We start from the raw sequence: 19,786 nt of genomic DNA, 5'->3' as shown, positions 1-19,786 counted from the left end.
AAACAAAGATTTTTCTTCTTCTGCGAAAACTACTTCAAGGTCTCTTTGATGTGTTGCGTAGCTAGTTCACACCAGAGCCGGACACAGGCTGCGATGCCCTTGTTAACCCAAACTCAGGATTCAAACCCCTCCAAGGATCTGGAATGAAGAGAAGCCTACATGTTTTATTTGGGGGAACCAGATTTTGGGTTTCCTCCTCTGCGTGTATATTCGGCTTTCATCAAAGGAAACTCGAGTGGAAAAAAGCAAAGAAAGCCTCCTTTGATTGGGGATTAATTAAGCCAAGAAACAGGAATGCAATCGAGGGCCGGAGGGGACGGGACTTAAGCCCCCCCCCCACTCTTCCCTTTCAAGCGGGGCGCTGTTGAAACCTGCCTGGCACGGAAGGAGTTCCAGAAGGCGGCAGCTCCGGGCAGGCGCCTCTTCTCGGCGTAACGTGTGAACGGAACGGAACCGCTGGCACCGCCCTGAGTCCCTTGGGAGAAGGGCGGTATAAAAATTTAATAAAAACTAAACTAAAAAACTAAAACAGCAACGCGCGGGGAGGGGAGGGAAGGGCTGGGCGAGAGGCTGTCGGCCCGCCTGATTCGGCTGCTATTGGCTGTCGGGAGGCGGAGGGCCGGGCCCAGACCCCTCCCCGGCCGGGGAAAGGGGTGAAAAGGCGGCGGCGGCGGCGGGCCTCCCGCCCTCCCTGCGCCCGAGAAAATGCTGCGCCTGGCCCTGGCCCCGCCGAGCCCTGCCCGGCTGCGCCCCGGGGCGCTGCTCCGCCTCGCCTCCCGGCCCCTGGGCACCGCCGCCGTGCCCGCGCCCAACCCGCAGCCGGAGGTCGCCTACAACAAGGTGAGGGGGCGCCGGGGACCCCGCCAGCACGTGCAAAGGCCCCGCTTGCCAGCCCCCCCCCCCAACCGACTCTCCTCTTCCCACGCCCCCCTGGCCCTCGGGGGCCGGAGTGGGCGCGGCGGCCCGGGAAGGCGCTCGGGAAAGCGGGCCGGGGGCGGCTCCGAGGGCCGGGTCCGCCTTCCCCCGCGGGCCCCTTGCCTGGACCCGGCGCTGCCTCACCGCGGGGCTCTGCTTTTGCCTCTTTCCGTTCCTTATCGCCGTTATCCCTAACAGAAGCCTCCCGGTGCTCTTCCTGGATCTCTCGCTTGCTGGGAGAGAGTCCAGCCTCTCGCCGGGGAACTTTCGGGTCTAGGGTCACTATGAAAAATATTTCTCGGTTTTTGAATCATTGCCAGCGGTGGCCGGTTGTCATATGGCTCCCTGGAGATCGTGAGTTCAAAGGTGTGCTGCGTCCACCGGGCGTGCAGGTTTTGCACGATAATCTTGCGTTTATCGATTGTCACAGCAAAATATTGCCCGTTGTCCCACAAACGGTAACTGAAAGTAGAGGATTACAATTCCTCTGGGCAGGCTCTCAAAGGCTTTATTCTGAATTGCAGATTTTCATCAACAACGAGTGGCAGGATGCAGTCAGCAAGAAAACCTTCCCCACCGTCAACCCCTCCACGGGGGAGGTCATATGCCAGGTTGCGGAGGGCGACAAGGTACGAGATTGGGCCAAGGCAGCCCCAGTTCGTTGGTGAGAGAACTCGGTGCCATCTGCAGGTTTTATTTTCCAAAACTTCAGTCGGTTAAATCACGTCTTCCTCTACTTCAAAATTCTTTGCTGTCTTGACAGGCATAACCTATTAAGCTGCAGTGAGACTCACACGACAATAAACGTCTAAACCGCTTTTAGTTTTCTTGAAAAAGGCTGCTTAGCTTTCAAGAAAGGGTCCAGGCTGTGTCTGAGGAGGTGTTGCGATATAAAGCGTGCCTGGCAATTTGCTCTTGCCAAAGACACTGGGGGAATCCACCCCCAGTTTGCCTTAAGGCAGGCAGCCCGAAGCCTTGTAAACATTCCTCAATCCAACCGAGCGGCAGGCTTTACATGGCTACAGTTTGGCAGCCAGACAGGCCTGGTTTTATTCTTTCGTAAGCTACGATAGGGGAAGCTGAGGCAGCAATACTTCACTAGCCAACAGGAATGACACAGCAGAAATTTCACAGAATATCTGAAGTAATTCACTGCAGGCTCGGAGAGGGGGTGAGGAATAATTCGTTAGTGGAGATTAGAAATATGAAATGGTGGAAAGTGCATTCTTAGAAGAAATGGGTAGAAAAAAAGTAAGCAGGTTGATACTTAACTTTCTATACTCCACCAGCCAGCTGTAATGTTGATCTGTGTATACAGTACTGGCCATATAGAGTAGCACTGCAAATGCAGACAAGCAGTCAGCAAAACATGGCCCAGATTAAAGCATCTCTTCCATTCCATGATCAGACGTTTTGGGGCAGGGTTTGTTTGATTAGACCAGGGGTCTCCAACCTTGGCCACTTTAAGACCTGTAGACTTCAACTCCCAGAAGTCCCCAGCCAGCATTGGGAGTTAAGGTCTACAAGTCTTAAAGTGGCCACGGTTGGAGACCCCTGGTTTAGACCATTCTGGGTTTGGTCTGCAGCTTTGGTGTCTTTTTTGACCCTCGGACCTGCTCACAGTGCAGCCATCCTGTCTGCCTGCCACGTTTCTCTGCTCACGTTAGCCTCCCTGGGTTCTTTCCAGGCCGATGTGGACAAGGCGGTCAAGGCAGCCAAAGACGCCTTCAAGTTTGGGTCTCCTTGGAGAAGGATGGACGCCTCTCAGCGGGGCAGGCTGCTGAACCGACTGGCTGACCTGATTGAGAGAGACCGGACCTATTTGGCTGTATGTATGGGGCGGTTGGGGAGAGGAGTCGCTTTGGGCAAGCTCTGCTCTCTTCTCAGAATCCTCCTGCAGAATCTGGATTTATCAGAACCTGGCTTAATATTTCTTCCTAGGCTTTGGAAACGTTGGACAATGGCAAGCCGTACGCAATCTCCTACCTGGTAGACTTAGATATGGTGGTCAAGAAATTCCGGTAAGAATTAATAAATAGATTCTCAACTGTTGCCAAGCACAACTTAGGATGAAACTTTTGCAGTTGCAACTGTTGCAGGTTGGGGGTTTTTTTGTTTTTGTTTTTTGCAGGAATTGTCATTTTATGAAATGCAAACATTACGTTGTTATTTTCCAGCAGTTAATAATGCGAGATGTTGTTTCACTCAATTAAACGTGGAAGGAATCTTTCTTTCCTGCAGGACTAGAACCGTGGGAAAAATCACATGAGTTGTTCAGCCATGTGCACAAATCCCTTGGCCTATTTGAAAAAGAGTATCTGAAAGGATTAAAAAAAAACTTGAAGGATTTCCTGAAGTTGGTAGAGGCAGCTGTTTTCTTTTCACTTCAAAAACTCAGCATAAAGAAACAATGAGCAAGAATTGGATAACGTAGACCACACCTACTATGTATCAAATAATATTTACATTTGTAAAACTTTTAGAATATTTGCTTGCATAATAACACCTTTGCAATGATCCTTCTGCAAACTGCTCTTTTACATGTTGTCCCTTGAATTGGAACTGAAATGGCTTGGGTGATAAGTACTAAATTTATAAACTCCAGTTGCAAAACAAACAAAATCACAACTGCCTTGTATCCTCGCTTCTGATCCTGTTTCAAAATATTGCCAGGAGTAAATTTTCATCAACAATTTCCGCAAGTTTGTATTGGAACTTTTGTGATTCCAGGAACACCTGTAATGTTTAATGGCTTTGCTACAGGTATTATGCAGGCTGGGCTGACAAATTGCACGGAAAAACCATTCCCCTGGATGGAGATTTTTTCACTTACACAAGACATGAGCCTGTCGGCGTTTGTGGACAGATCATTCCGGTAAGTCAAGCTGATCCACAAGTCCTCTGTGCTGTGGTGGTAAACGTTATCACTGGATGGGATGGAATAGAAGTAAAGAAGACGTGTTGTTAGTACTGTCCTCTTCTCTGGCCTATACAGGCCTTCTTTAGGTAACCCAGATTTAAAAAAGAATCCTGAGCTCATGTTTCTTTTCCTAATATTTCTCCCAAATACGTTGCCTTCCCAACTGTGATCCCCATCAACCTGAAACAAGATGCGCTACATTTCAGGATGGAGGCATTTAACCCACGAAGACAACCCTCAAATAGAGACAAATGCTCTAGATTTTCTCTAGAACTCTACTTAACAGATGCTTACTTTACACTGAAGTATTTCCATTGGCCTGTGCTATTATTTAATTGCCAGTTGACCGCTGCGTTCCTTTTGGGATTAGTCTTACAGACCTTCCGATTTCCAGGGAGGGAAGAGAAGGGAAGCCCAGTTCTGTCAGAAATGAATTCTGCAATCCCAACACGTCATTAACAATGAATGTAGCAGACTTAAGATTTTTGAGTATCTGCGCATTTCTTTTCCTTGTAGTGGAACTTCCCATTGCTGATGCAGGCGTGGAAGCTTGGTCCCGCTCTGGCCACAGGGAACGTGGTGGTGATGAAACTGGCCGAACAAACGCCTTTGACTGGCTTGTACGTTGCTAGCCTGATCAAAGAGGTGAGAGAGCCATCCCGGGGGCTCCTACGCTCACCTGGTTTCCCCACTTGGATTGGGGGGGGACAGATTTCTAGCTGTTGCTGAGGCCTCCACATTTTGTATTTGGCCAGGTGACCTGTCAGTTAATCTTGATCTGTCCACTTAGGAAATGATCTTCTCTTGTGTCTTAACAGGCTGGATTCCCACCAGGCGTGGTGAACATTATTCCTGGTTACGGCCCTACGGCTGGGGCTGCTATATCTTCTCACATGGAAGTGGATAAAGTTGCATTCACTGGTTCCACCTCGGTGAGGAACTAAATATTTAGAGCCTCTCGTTCTCCTTCGGCCTTTGGGACTGCAATTAATATGATAAATCAGAATACTAAGATTTTGCAGTGATTCTCAAAGTGGGTTCTTGGTTGCCCAGATCAAGGGTGTCAGGGATGGCCTCAAATAAGTACAGTGATGTTTGATCTACCTTGGTCCAATAGAGTCACCTTCAGCTTAGGTCTTTCGCTGCTTCTAATATTTTAGAAATTGCCCTGGGAACAAAATCAGAGGCTGGAATTTCAGGTTTCAGGGATTACCTTGATTCCCCTAACCAGGCATTAGATGTCAGTCTTAAAAAGGGTAATCTCTTGTTGCATTTGAAAACACAAAACAAAGCTGATTCCCTTGCTGGTCTTTTCCTCAAATACAGCGTGTTATATTGACCAATAGAAACTTCTGATTCTTAACTGTGCAGGTTGGGCACCTGATCCAGAAGGCTGCAGCAGACAGTAACATGAAGAGAGTGACTCTCGAGCTTGGTGGGAAGAGCCCAAATATTATCATGTCTGATGCTGAAAGTAAGACAGTCTTCTTCTTGGGGGATTAAGTTGCATCTGGAAGGGGGGCTGGCAGCTTCACAGTCAGCCTATACATTTCCACTGAAATGTATTTCATGTACCCCATAAATGAAGATGACAATCCCTTTGCCCAGTTTAGAAAGGGCAGAGGCATTTCAGATTGGTCTCCTTTTTAGTCTTGATCAACTTTTCTTAATCCTGGCTATGTTGGACTGGTGAGGAAAACAGGAGTTGTAACACATTGGAATTTAAACCAGTCCAGATAAAAAGGCTAGCCGCACTGATTATTATCTAATTTCCTGATTAAATTCACTGATTATGGTAATCAGTGAATCTCACTGCAGTAATTAGAGAGATCATATGAAGGTTTTTTGTGCGTTTTGTTTCAAATTGCCTCATCTGGATGTTTTCTTCCTTTTTCCTTTTTTAGTGGACTGGGCTGTTGAACAATCTCATTCTGCACTGTTCTTCAACCAAGGCCAGTGCTGTTGTGCTGGATCTCGGACCTTTGTCCAAGAAGATATATATCACGAGTTTGTGGAAAGGAGCGTGGAGAGAGCCAAATCTAGAGTAGTTGGAAACCCGTTTGACTTCCAAACTGAACAGGGGCCACAGGTGGGGGAAAAAAAACAGTTCCAGTCTGCCACCATCCACTCTGGGGAGCCTCTTTAAAATAGTATCTCAGATTAGAAAAACAGAGGCATTGTTCTAGATAGGAAGAAAAAAAACCATCTCAGTCACTGTACATTGTACAAAACATAATCTTTTCATTAACTTAGAATGCTAACCTTTCTTAAAATCTAATCAGTAAATTGCAGATGCAGTTGTGATTAAAAAATAAAGTAAAAACTCATAGAAATTATTTCTCCAGGGCAGCTGGTTTAAAAAGTGTCATTGTTGCAAACTTCAGCATTAAATGCTTGGTGAATTTTTGTTCATACAAGCAGATTTGCTCCTTTATTTTGTCTGAAGTTATGTGCTAACTTTTTGTCTTACTTTAGGTGGATGAAGCACAATATAAGAAGATCCTTGGATACATTGACAGTGGGAAAAAGGAGGGAGCAAAATTACTTTGTGGTGGGAGCCCGGCAGCAGATAAGGGCTACTTTATCCAGCCAACTATCTTTGGAGATGTGCAGGACAATATGAAAATAGCCAAAGAAGAGGTGAGGAGAATCATATACGTATCATATAATATAGTACATATAATATCATATAATATAGTACATTATATAACCAGGTTTCTGAATTCCAGAATTTTTCAGTCTGTATGAATGGATCCCACTTTCTTAAATATGTACTCTTATACGTGAGTTTAGGCAGTAGTAATAGTGGAGACAATATTAATCTTGCAGATGTTTTTCTTTTACAGATTTTTGGGCCTGTTATGCAGATCTTCAAATTCAAAACCATTGAGGAAGTCATCCAGAGGGCAAACGAAACCAAATATGGGCTGGCAGCCGCTGTTTTCACAAAAGACATTGATAAAGCAAACTATATTTCTCAGGGTTTGCGAGCTGGAACTGTTTGGTAAGCCCTTAAGAATGGAACTCAGAAGGAAAAACCAGCGGGTCAGTTGTGGGGCGCTTGCTGTCCCTGCTGCAGTCCCCAACCCATTAGAAGTATTAAAAGATAAATCTTTTGGTCACCCTTTCCCCACCCCCTTTCAAATTAATGAAAACTGGGAGCTCATATTCAAGATTTCCCACATCACAAATGAGTACTTGCCCTCAATTGTCCTTGTATGCATTTAATGCAACTTTTAAATGTACAGTGCTAATGTTAATTTGTTAAAACTTTGTATAACAGAGGAAATGTAATCAAAAACATTTCTAATGCAAAGTTTCTTTTGCAGGATCAATTGCTACAATGTGTTTGGGGCACAGGCTCCATTTGGAGGCTTCAAAGAATCTGGCCAAGGGCGTGAGGGGGGAGAATATGGCCTGAACCCATACATGGAAATAAAAACAGTAAGTATTTTCACTGCTTGTTCCTTTCAACTATAGTTCACATCTTCAGATCAGGTTAGCTCAAATACAAGGAAGCATTTATTTTAAGTTAGGCGATCTAGATGAGATTTCATGTTTTTCACTCTATCTTCTTCCTAGGTCACCATCAAAGTCCCACAAAAGAATTCTTGAAGAAGAAATCCGTAGAACCGTCCATATACATCACCCCATACTTGGTAGAAAAACTTAATCAGGAATTGAAGAATTCTACATTAAGAAAGAAAATCTGGCTTCTATAAGCACCTCACGGAATGTACATGTAACCAATGATTAAGAAGACTTTATTTTTCTGCTTAAACTGTCCTTGGTTCTTCCCAACCCGAAGATCAAACATTTGTAACAATTAAGAGCAAGGAAAATCAAATATATTTCACTCCAAAATAACCTGAATAGAAAATCTGTACAAGCAGGCTATTTTTGAGTATCCGAATGTTATAAGGCACCTCTTCATACATTCTTTTTGTACGTTTTCTAATACATACAAAATTTTATGCTTAACGTGTCTTTGTATTGCATCTGTCCAGAGCCGCTTTGGGAATAAATACATTTGCTTCCCTTTGGATGGCGAGGTGGGGCTCCAGATGGCCAAGAACCAGGATTTGGGAAAGACTCGAGGGGGGGGTGAATGTGGATCCCTAAGCACCCCATCTTTTGTGACTGGTTGTGTATCCCCAAAAGCACAAATAAAACTCACAGGAAGGCTCTTTTTGCCCATGTTTCCCAGCCTTGTTGCTTTTTAAAGATGTCTGGCTTTCGGCTCCCAGAATCCCCCAGCCTGCTAAGAATTCTGGGAGTGCCAGATCCACACATCTTAAGCTCCACAAGGTTAGGAAAAGCAGTTTTCTGCCCTTATTTATCTAAATCAAGTTTTGATCGTTTGCTTCCTCGATATGTGCTATTAAAAAAAAAATGCACACGAGTAGGGAGTCTTAATATATCCAAGCACCAAAGTCTTAAGGGCCAGAAAGTTAGATTCTCACTCACTCCCCTCAGAAACTAGCACGGTGTTTAAAAAGATGTGCAATTATAGGGAAAAAAGATGGAACAGAACTAAAAATATTCCAGATCTTCCGAAAAGAGCCAAACTCCGAGGGGAAATTAAGGCCCCGCTTTTGACACACATCTCGGCGATATTGGCGGCTTTGCTGGTTATTGGAGGAAGGATATTAATTAATCCTACCTGAAAAATATCCCACCTGAAATTAAAGGTTCCCCTGTCAGTCAAATGGCCTTTTCCCAAAATGGCGACCAACCTCACAGCAGTACCATTTCGTCCTGCCACGCTCGAAGTCTCGCGAGAGGTGGAGAAACGCCCTCCAACCACAACAGCGAAGGGGCGTGCCCGGAACGGAGCGAGGGTTTCCCTGCCCCGTGAAAGCCCCGCCCTTCCCTCGGACGAGCCAAGGGCTGTCTCCTTCCCTCAGATAACCCCGTTCGTGACGTCATTAGGAGGCGCGGCTCCGGCGAAGAAAGCCCCGGGGGCCCCCGAGGGAGCCTTAACTGGAGAAAGAGAAGAAAAGAGGGAGGGGCCTCCGAGGCAGGGCGTCGCGTGTAGGCACGGGGCTGCCCCGGACAGCCGCCTGACTGCTTTCTTCCCCGAGAGCCTCGGCAGCGGCGAAGCTCCCGTCGGCATCGACCCCGCGCCGCTTGCCCGTCAAGACCGCTCGGAGACCAGAGGATCCGGGCAGGCCGCGGCTGCGGGGAGCGCGGCGGCCGCCCTTCCCCAATCAGGCGGGGCTGTCCGAGGCGGGGGCGAAGCAGTGGCCATGGCTGGCGGCTGCCCCGCGTCAGTCGAGCCCCGGCGGCCGGGCTGAGGCGGCTGCGGCCCGTTCCTCCCGCCGCCCGCGGCCTCTCTCTTCCCGGCCGCGAGAAGAGGGCTCCCGGGCCTCCGCTTCCCCGTTGTTCCGCTCCCCTTACTCGGCTGCTGGGCGGGGATGAGGCGGCAGCCCGGCGGAGGCGGTGGCGGCGGTGGCGGCGGCGAAGGGGGAGGCGGCAGCGGCGACGGTAGTGGAGGCAGCGGGGACAACGACGCCGACGACTCCGACTTGGAGGGGCGGCGCCCCGCCTAGCCCCCCCTGCGCGCCCCCCGAGCCCCCCGAGCCGGGCCTGAGGCGGCGGCGGCGGCGAAGGAGGAGGATGTCGGAGGAGCCCGACGCGGAGAGGATGATCAAGGTAGGCGAGGGGCCCTCTGAGCACGTGCAGAATCCCCCCACCGGGGTTCTCTGACTGCCTCACCTGAGAGGACATCACAAACCCTGGGGCTGGTGGCCGCTGGAGGGGGTGAATTACACCCCCCATCATCCCCAGCCTTGCCTCTCTTGAGTTGGAGTACCGCTACCATCATCCCCAGTTCAAGGAATGGTCCTGGCCCTGGTTGGTGGCCTCTAGGATAGCTCCCGTCACCCCCAGGCAGTGCCCTTGTCTTGGACTACAGTTCATCTCATCCTCAGCTGGCACCGAGACCCCAATTCCTGTAAGACCAGCTGAGGGATCAAATGATTTGGGGGGTTGCTATTCTTGTCCGAATTTATGACCCCTGGAGCTGAGGATGATGAGCTTTGTAATCCAGGAGCCCAGGCTGTGATCCAGAGAACTCCATGCTGCTGCCAGCCTCTTGGTTTTAAAGCGATGGTTAAACTACTACAGGTGGGACTTCTTATCTGGGACCACCAGCCTTTCACTTTTTTCCTCTCCTTTGAAAAACAAATAGGAAACTTCTATTTTGGAAGACTACCACATTAACTGGACTCAGAAGCTGGGAGCTGGAATCAGCGGCCCAGTAAGGTATAAAAATCTTTATATATTGGTTTGGGTTTAAACTCAGACGAGAGCTTGAAATATCGGATTCTTGAAGTAAGCCGTGAATAAAAATCAAAGGTTGGATTGGGACACACTTTCCTTGATGTTTATTATCAGGCAATAAATGCAGTCATATGTCAAAGTCTTCCACAGACTCCCACTAATTAATTTTTTACTCCTGCCTGTACAGAGTCTGCATCAAAAAATCGTCTCAAGAACGGTTTGCACTGAAAATCCTTCTTGATCGCCCAAAAGCAAGAAATGAGGTACAGTACTCTATTTATGGAAAAGTTTTGGAACTTTGGATGGCTCTGGAATTCTGGGAGTTGAAGTCCACAGGTCTTAAAGGTGCAAGGTTGGACACCCCTGAACTAGACAAAGTGGCTGACCATTTTAAACCAATGAAACACAATATTCCGAATACTGAAATATTGTTGCAAAGCATAAAAGAAGCCGCGGTGAATGTCTGACAAAAACCTGATAGCACAATACCTTGTAATGAATCCTGGCATTGCACGTAGCTGTTAAACTAAGTCGGAAAAGATAAGCCTAAGTACATGCAGGAGCATCTTTGGAAGAATTTGCTTAGGAAAAGCTCACTGTAAAACTGAGCCCAGAAAGACGCTGATAGCTTGGTTTTTAGCTTGGTTTTTATTTATTGAAGATATCGATATAACACCAAGCGACTTGTCATCTTGCTTGGATAAAAATGTTGATTTCCTATCTTCCAGTCCAGGGCAGGCTTTTTCAGTCAATGCCAGAAACCTCCTGAGAGTCCCCTTAATGTCAGCGAGATTCCACACAGGATGGGACAGAGTGAACATAAGAACAGGCCTGCTCCTGTTACATTTGTCAGCTGGTGCTGGCATATGGATGAATTTGGGGCTTGTTTTGATGATGCCATCCAGAGTAGCTCTTGATGGGTCAATTTTGCATTATTAGAAAATTCCATTTTGCCTTGTTAGGCTTCAGTGTAGTGGAGCTAGAAAAATCTGGCCTTTTCCAGTTCTGCTGAATCTGACTTGTCCAAAGGAAACAGCAGAGGCCCCTGGCAAACCGGTTAGTTTTGTGCCCAAAGCACTCAATCAACTCCGTTCCACTTTCCTGGGGGTGGTGCTTGATGTTGACCTTTTACTTAACTTAAATCTCTGTGCTTTCACCTGCAGCCGAGCCCTCTTCCTCTGAATTTCTTCTCCCATTGCAACTTGTTTCTTGCCTGAACTTTTGCCCAGGCTGTGAGTTTTATACTCCGGGTTTTGCTTTACAACACAGTTTAAAAAGACAAGATCTCAGATCTCACGACCACATGACCATCTGGGAAGATTGAATTCCTTTCTGGCTCAGAAAGTTCTCTTGGTTGCCAAATATCTGAAATGGTATCTCTTTCAGGCAGTCAGTTCTGGGGGAAAAATCCCAAGTTGACCTTAATTCTGTTGTCCTTTCCTTCTTATGAGTAGCTATCTAGAGATGCTTTTGATTTCTGTCATGTAAGAGACAGGAGTATTTTGAGAGCTGAGACCAAAGGCCATGGGGATTCAGTGGGTTTTCTCCCATTTTACACCAGGTCCGACTTCACATGATGTGTGCGGCACACCCCAACATTGTCCAGATTATTGAAGTCTACGCGAATAGTGTACAGTTCCCCCATGAGTCCAGTCCAAGGTAAGATGGTGCAGGTTCCTTCTGGTGCCACGGCATTCTTTTTTGCACTTCACCACAAAATAGAATTTCTGTTTTACATCTAAAACATCTCTTCCCACAGACTACCTCAAAAAGCTATTACACAAAAAAGGTTACTGCAGAATGCCTGGAAGGAAAAATGAGGAAAGACACAGAAATAAATATGGGGTTGGACTGTGGTTTTGGCTTTGGCTGTAGTCGTGACCACAGAGAGTACAACAAGCCACTGTGTTTCCTAGGAGGGGGAGAATGGTGGCTTTCTTTTTTTAAAAAAAATAGTATTGTTTCGGTGACATATTTGTGGCCCTTAGTTTTAAATTGCAAAACCATTGTGCTGCTTTTTCTTTAAGTTGTCCTGAACAGTACAGCTTCTGCAGAACATTTCCTGGGTCTACTTAATTACAAGAATAGCGCTCCAGGGCAGAGGTTTTTCTTAACATCTTGATATTTTTTTTATCCATGTAACAAACTGGAATTCTTTTAAAACCAGGTCTCGACTGCTAATTGTAATGGAGATGATGGAAGGGGGTGAGCTGTTTCACAGAATCAGCCAACATCGGCACTTTACTGAGAAACAAGCAAGCGAAGTAACAAAGCAGGCAAGTTTTAACCCTCCCACAGACCTCCCTGTTCTGCCCTTGTATAAGCAAACAATATGGGAGAAAAGAACCGTAAAACAAAGAATAAACTCCAAGAGATAGATTGGGAAGAGGCAAGCTTTAAAATAAAAAAAGTAATGTCTGGCCCTCTCAAAAGATTATCATATTTGTTATAATCTCAACATTTGTTTCCCAGGTTTTGACAGCCGAGGAGCATCATCGTTTCCTTTTAAATATAAAAGTGGGTGGGGGAAACGTGAGGGTGCTCCTATGCTGCCTCAGGAGGTATTGGTTGAATTGCCCAGGAAAACCATGTTACGGTTCGTCCACATTTGTTCAGGTGTACAACTTCTTTGCTCTTAAGAATGAAAAAGAGATGTGCATTAGCTGAGATTGTGGGGTGTCTGTCGTTTCGTGTTCGGTTCTCTACATGCCTGTCTTTCCTGCCCTCGAGCTGCATTCGAGCACATTCCATAGTTGCAGGAGTCACCGTTTAGCTCTTCTGATGATCGTGTGGCTCTGGGTGGTTGGTTTAGCCCAAGGTTTAGGCCAAGGCGCAACCAGTCCCTCCTTGTGCAAGCCAACTATTTTAATGGGGTTCCTTCCCACTCCAGGATTGCTAAAACCCACCGGCTTAAAATCCCAGCTGAAAGTTGCCAAGAGAAAAAGGGCCCTTTTCCTCGCGGTGACTTAAGTTGAGCTTTGTACAGTTTAAGCTCACTTCCTACCTGCTCCTGCGCAGCGAAATAACATAGCTCCACAAGAACTGTGGTAGAGCCAGAAAGGAAGAAAATATCGCAAGCGGGCTCACCGTGGATTGGATGTGGAATCAGCCCGACCACGTAGAAGCAGCCGGCCCAGAGGGGCCCGTCAACGTCTCAGGAGAGGTTCTGTGACCATCTTCTGATGCCCTGTGTTTTGTTTTTTTTCCTTCCAGATCGCTTTGGCTTTGCAGCACTGTCATTCTTTAAACATCGCCCATCGAGACCTTAAACCTGAAAATCTTCTTTTCAAAGATAATTCTTTGGTAAGGTGGATGTTGATTGGCCTGGATGCTGGGTTGGGTTTATTTGTTTTTCCCCCGCTATTTGATCAGTGCTAGCATCACAGTTGCCTTTCCTCTCTGGTTTTCTCCCAGCCGTTGGCCTGCAGGAAAGGCTGGCTTCTTCCCTCCAGCCCATTGGAGGCTCTTTCCTTGCTGCTTCAGGCCAGGATCCTCTCCTTCCCCAGCTCTCCGGTCCTGTGCCGTTCATCCCCCTGGCCTCCTTCTGTTTTGATTCTCTTGCTCTGGTATCTCTTTCCCTTCCTTCAGCAGCCCCAGAGATATTTCTGAGAGGGTGTGTGCTCCGTGTTCTGACGCTGACACATTTCACCTAAGCAGCTTGTTGCTTGCTCTAGGATGCTCCTGTGAAGCTCTGTGACTTTGGGTTTGCCAAGATCGACCAAGGTGACTTGATGACACCACAGTTCACTCCTTATTACGTAGCACCTCAGGTAAGGCCATTCTTCCTGGGGCTGGCCGGCGTCTTTTCATGGCTCTCGAGCCCCTGTGCAGTTAGATCTAAGATTGCCAATGGTTGTTTCCTCTTTGCCCAACAGGTCCTGGAGGCACAAAGACGGCATCAGAAAGAAAAGTGTGGTATTATCCCTACCTCACCAACCCCATATACTTACAACAAGGTAGGCCTCTGGCACCCCAATGCGCTTGGCTGGCTCTGCCTCAGTTACGCAGAGTGGATTTTCCTCTCTATTAGACATCAGTATTCCCTTTTCCCCCCTTCCTGTCAGAGCTGTGACTTATGGTCCCTGGGTGTCATCATTTACGTGATGCTGTGTGGGTATCCACCCTTCTACTCGAAACATCACAGCCGGACGATTCCGAAGGACATGAGGAAAAAGATCATGACGGGGAGCTTTGAGTTCCCGGAGGAAGAGTGGAGCCAAATCTCAGAAATGGCGAAAGACATCGTGCGCAAGTAGGTCCTGGGCGCCTTTGCCTCTTCGCTCCATCTTCTTCTGCAGGCAGCCGGGCCAGTGGTTAGCAGGGCTTTCGGCCTCTCTCTGCTGTCCACCAAATGGTCGCAGTCAGTGAAAAGTGTCTGGGAGCCTAAAGCAGGGGTGTCCAACCGTGGCCACTTTAAGACCTGTGGGTTTCAATTCCCAGCTTGGCTGACTGGGGAATTCTGGGAGTTGAAGTCCACAGGTCTTAAAGAGGCCAAGGGTGGGACCCCCGCCTTAAAGGGTCAACTGAGTGATGGGTTTGTTTCTTGAAAATACTTAGGCTGCTGAAGGTGAAGCCAGAAGAGAGACTGACCACAGAAGGCGTTCTGGATCACCCATGGCTCAACTCAACCGAGGCGCTCGATAACATTCTGCCTTCTGCCCAACTAATGATGGACAAGGTTCTTGTGAAATGGTTTATTTGCAAAGAAGTGGTTTGTTTAGTATGCAGGGGAGCTGACCGTCTAGTCGAGCTTCCCTTCTTGGGGGTGACGGTCTAGAGGTCCACCTCAGTCCTCACCTGATGCTTTTTTAAGGAGAGGCCTGGGGAGTGGGATCCATTGCAGTCAAAGACTTTGCAAATGTTAACCCCATCCTCTGGTTTTTCAGCTGATGCTCTCCAGCTGGTTTTTCTTCCCTTCGGAAGATGTTCTCGGTCCCTGAGGTGGTCTGTGTCTTGTGCTCAAGCCCATCCTTCCTTCTGCACCATGGGTTGAAAACCTCCGCTATTAACTTCTCCTCTCCAATTGTAACAGGCCATGGTTGCCGGGATCCAGCAGGCACACGCAGAGCAACTGGCAAACATGAGAATACAGGATCTCAAAGTGAGCCTCAAGCCCCTGCACTCGGTCAACAACCCGATTCTGCGCAAAAGGAAACTGCTGGGGTGAGTGTTCGAGGAGCTTCTCGTGGTGGTGGGAAGGATGAAAAATAATGATGGGTGGAGAAAATATTTAGCCTGGCCAGGACACGCCCCAACCCTTCCCTGCTTCTCTTTTAGCGCAGGCTAATGTTCAGAAGACGAACTGGGAGGAGGTTGTCCCTTAACTTGCCGTGTTAGTCGCTGTAGCACAATTGACGTTTCTCTCTGTCCTTGCAGAACAAAACCAAAGGAAAGCGTGTACATCCATGACCCTGAGAACAGCAGCAAGGACTCCAACGTTGCTCTGGAGAAGCTACGGGATGTGATTGCTCAATGCATCCTGCCACAGGCTGGTAAAGGTGGCAGATTCTAAGACGAGGCGCTTTTAGGGGCGAGGGTGCGGGGCGTGGATGGTGCACTCGCAGTCCTTCTCGCCTTTTCTCCGGCAAAAGAGCCAGAAAGGTCTGGAAATCAAAAGTCCTACTCTTCCTCTCGATTAACAGACCAAGATCCCCTACTCTGTTTTTGACTTAAAATAATGAACTGCTGCTTTTTGTTCCTGCTAGATTTTGAGGGGGCTCCCAGGGGTCAAGGAAAGGTACGAGATGATATCTTGCAAACAAAGTCCTTTTTAATGCCCAGTTTGACGTTTAGTGCCCCGTTCTTTGGTTCAAAAGATTTAAGTTGCCTGGGAGGAAGAACTTTTGTCTCAGAGTATTGGAAAAAGGGGCAGGAAATCCACTGCATAAATCTAAATCCCTCGTCTTTCCAACCTCCCTTCAGCATTGATTTGGACAGCTGACCCCACAGACTAAAATTCAACTTTAATTATTTTCAAATAACTCCAGTTTGACAATAAAAAGTCTTAGAATGCTCAGGAGAGTTTTGTTTCCCCCCCCCCCTGTTCTGGACCAGGAGAAAACGAAGATGAGAAACTGAATGAAGTTATGCAGGAAGCTTGGAAGTATAACCGGGAATGTAAATTACTCAGAGACACTCTGCAGACTTTTAGCTGGAATGGTGAGTATCGCCGTTCTTTTTTGGGTGAATTAAGTCTCTCCTCTCCCCTCATCCTGAAAAGGGTGCTTATGAAAACATAGCAATCAAGAGGTTTTTTTTTAGGAAATCGAGTTTCCCCTCCGGTTGTGGGGAGTCGCAGAATGGGGCAAATGTCTCACTTAGCAACCTAAATTCTGGGGTCGTTTCTGGTCGTATTTTGAGGACTACCTGCATTCTGGAATTGCCCAGGTGCTGGAGAAAGAGGCCTCAGAGTAGCTTTAGTTTTGTAAACCAGAGCAAACTTCGGCCTTCAGGACACCTGTTGCTACTCTGCTGTCTTTCTAGAGCTCTGTCGGCTTTTATGGTGGATTGGGAAGCTAACCGGTTCCGAAAGGTCCCTTTCCACCCGGAGTTCTCTTTGGGATCCCCACGCCTCTCTTTTCTGCCTGCCTTCTGGCCCTGCACAAGAAGCGTATCTGACGAGATTTCTTTTTTTCTGACCATTTCTGTTTTTAGGCAGAGGGTTCACAGACAAAGTGGACCGGCTAAAACTGGCAGAAATAGTGAAGCAAGTTATTGAAGAGCAGACAACTTCTCACGAGTCGCAGTAGCTGGAGCTGCTTGTTCTTATCCAATCACACACACACACTCGCCCGTTTTGTGTTTTTTTTTAAAGACCATTTTGTGAATTATCTGTTAAAGCAGCCTTGCCCAACCGGGCGCCTTCCCAGATGTTCTGGTTTGGGATGATAACGGTGGAAAGCACCCAGCTGGGCAAGGCTGCTGTAAACTGTAAAAAGTATTTTTATGTAAATTAATAAGTCATAATTATTTCATTAAATTTCCACAGCTTGAGAAATGCTGTATAGATGTAGATAATGAGAATCATTGGTACTGTAATATTTTTTTAAGAAACTCAGTTCCTCAAAATTATATATATATATATATATATATATATATACATATATATTATATATTACATGATTTTTACATACCCCTTCATGATTTTAAATGGGGCAAATGGTGAATTGTGTTCGCCTGAATATCCAGATGAGGCAATCTCCCTCCAGCTGCCTGTCGTAGGGGTGTGTACCAGCTCAGTTCTGGGGTCTCCCTTGGCCTTCATCTCAATAAATTACTTGAAGAAACCAGCCAGAGGCGTATGGGCTACTCAGCTGCCTGCTGATTCACGGCAGCCTTATAAAAAGTTGTGATTACTACAAAATAGCCCTGTGTTTCTGGACCTTGAGACCCTTTTTCTTGTACCCAGGGTTGCCTTTTCCTATTGCTTTGTACCGCGAAGCGAAGGGAGGACACAAATGGTGGCTTGTGGGTTTTCACCAGTTCAGCCGAGAGAGAGCTGGACCTGTTTCGAGTATTCTGACAACCGATTTGCTTTTGAAGCCTGGGGGCAGTCCCACAGAACTACTTTGGTGCCGTTCCCCGCGTCCTGGGGCCGCCGAAATGCCAATCTAAGGTTCTATGTGGGCTTCTCGTTGGCCACCACGATTCTGTGGTTTGCTATCTCTGGGGCAATGTGGTTGTGTTTTTTTTTATCCTTCCTGAGCCATGTCAGCCTTGCCCGGCTTCTGTTTCTGCTCTCTGGGCCCATCCCTCAAATGCTGTCCTGTGGACTTTGCATATTACGGCTGCTGGTTGCATCCCTGCAGTTTTTATTGAGAACCATTTGATGGGAAGGCCTGCAAGTGTCTGGCTTTAGGTTTGGTTTTAGCCCCTTTAGTTTTTAACAGGAAGCACAGGAGGTTTTTGCCGCTAGGAGGGCTGTTAGGGCTAAACTACATCCGGAAAGCCGGAATCTGTCTAGTGCTAGTGCAGTTGATAATCTCAAGACTTTGCATCTGCAGACCTACAAAGAGAATGCATTGAGAAACAGGACGGGGACATTTTTTTTGGAGAGGCTCACGGGGATAAATGAAGCCGCACCAGAGAAGGAGCCTTTTAATCTGGAGAAACAAAGTCCTCGGCCAGATAAAAAAAAACCTGCAGAAATAGGAAGATGTTTTTCACGCTCTGCAGAAGGCCAAAGTGAGCTCACATTTAGCACCAGCTTGTCAATAATTTCCTGCTGCGATTAATTTCTTCTATTGGCGAAGATTCTTTTGCACACACAAGGATGCCCGTGAGGTGGCATTTGGCTTTTGTGCAGCAAATGGCATTCCTGGCTTGGAAAATATTTCATGAGCCTTTTCCTTGAGGCTTCTGTTTCTCCGTTTCCTCTGGCTTGTGGGAAGTTCTTAAGGGCGTATTTGACTCCTTTTTGTAGAAGTACTATATGCAAGACATACTGGCCTTGCCTCAGTTTCCTCAGCTGGAAGGATCGGCCACCCCAAGGATTCCCTGGTGGCCTCTGCTTTCTATTGGAAGGGGTTGGATCCACAAATAGCTGCTCCCAGAAGACGCCCCCCCCAAACAGTTTTATGTTTTTGGATGCGGTTTAGTTTTATTTAATTTTTCTTTGACTATCCTGGGGAATTTTTTGAGATTATTTTTTACTTCTCTCTTTGCCTGCCACCATTACTCATTTGGATGTGGCTCAGGGGCTGGGCTCTTTAGATCAATTATTCTTAGCATCCCTTGTGTGTACTACTAGCTCTACTCAAAAGGAGGGCCTGGATTGCCACCTTGGAAGAAACGGGGTGTCTTTCTCTCCTAACAACATTGACAGCTCTGTGATTGGCCTCTGAGAAGTGCCTGTCTCAGTTTTTGCTGTCTCTGCTGAGTGGGCTAAAGAGGAATCTTTAGGCAAGATGTGAATAATCTGCCAGGGTGGCTACGGGGTGGAATACGGCAGGAGGCGAATGGATGGGAGTCGTGTCCCCCCGAACGATGTATCGGTTCTGACTTTCCACCTTTGCGATAGTTCTGCATGATGCTGTAAATATATTAGCTTTCCCCGACTTGAATGCCTCCAGATGTGTTGGGGCTACAGCTCTCATCGTTGGGGGTTGGGCATTGTAGTCCAATGGTTTTGGAGAGCCTCTGCTTTGGGAAGGTTGCTGTAGAGAATAGCTGTGGTCGTCAGAAACCACTTTTCCTTTGAGAGGGGGAAAAAGGGCATCTTTTATAAAAACACGGCGGTGGTCCTGGAAACGGATGTTCCTGGGCTTCCCTTGTGAAGCTTTTCATATTCATCTCCATCTTAATTTCTTTCTTGTACCTGTGGAAGGAAAAATCAGCACTCTTGCTTAAGATGGGCGAACCCCCTAGTGATGTTGATCCTTGGAAAATGTTTTGAGGCCGGGAATGGCGTTGTGCATGTATGTTTTCAGCCACAGCGTAGCCAACCTTCCGCTGTTAGGTTCTGTCATGCCTTCCTCATCCTCCTTTTGCTTTCCTCACTTTTAAGCGTTTTGCTGTATCACTGTTTTGTTTTTCAAATCAGTATTATATGAATGTAAATATTATGCATTGGTGTACATAAAATAATTTTAGTAAAATTTATCAAAGTTTCTGTCTCAAGATTTTTTAATGTCTTTTTCAACTAGTTTGGGGTGGTTTTTTTTTAAA

General features: G+C 47.0%; 2 protein-coding genes across 3 annotated transcripts; both read left to right on the top strand.

The window, feature by feature from the left end:
* Positions 1–613: 613 nt before the first annotated feature.
* Positions 614–7,816, top strand: ALDH2 (aldehyde dehydrogenase 2 family member). Its single transcript, XM_083373723.1, has 13 exons — positions 614–840; positions 1,440–1,544; positions 2,603–2,743; positions 2,857–2,936; positions 3,679–3,790; positions 4,352–4,480; positions 4,654–4,767; positions 5,207–5,309; positions 5,740–5,924; positions 6,311–6,475; positions 6,682–6,839; positions 7,165–7,279; positions 7,418–7,816. The coding sequence occupies exons 1-13, from the start codon at positions 706–708 to the stop codon at positions 7,448–7,450; spliced, it is 1,575 nt and encodes a 524-aa protein (XP_083229849.1). The 5' UTR covers positions 614–705; the 3' UTR covers positions 7,451–7,816.
* A 1,085-nt stretch (positions 7,817–8,901) lies between these two features.
* MAPKAPK5 (MAPK activated protein kinase 5) lies at positions 8,902–19,725 on the top strand. 2 transcript variants are annotated; one of them, XM_083373708.1, is made up of 14 exons: positions 8,902–9,490; positions 10,029–10,102; positions 10,308–10,383; positions 11,682–11,779; positions 12,288–12,396; positions 13,334–13,423; positions 13,795–13,890; positions 13,996–14,076; positions 14,185–14,372; positions 14,678–14,798; positions 15,153–15,283; positions 15,497–15,612; positions 16,175–16,279; positions 16,775–19,725. In XM_083373708.1, exons 1-14 carry the CDS (start codon positions 9,455–9,457, stop codon positions 16,867–16,869), a joined length of 1,416 nt encoding a protein of 471 aa, XP_083229834.1. In that variant the 5' UTR covers positions 8,902–9,454; the 3' UTR covers positions 16,870–19,725. The 2 variants fall into 2 exon arrangements, with proteins under 2 accessions (XP_083229834.1, XP_083229833.1); XM_083373707.1 differs by having other exon boundaries at positions 15,497–15,618.
* Positions 19,726–19,786: the final 61 nt, after the last annotated feature.

Source organism: Vipera ursinii, assembly GCF_947247035.1.
Source record: "Vipera ursinii genome assembly, chromosome: 14".
NCBI classification, from domain to species: domain Eukaryota; kingdom Metazoa; phylum Chordata; class Lepidosauria; order Squamata; family Viperidae; genus Vipera; species Vipera ursinii.
Note: the sequence above shows the minus strand (reverse complement) of the source record. Positions and strands in the feature narration are given on the sequence as shown.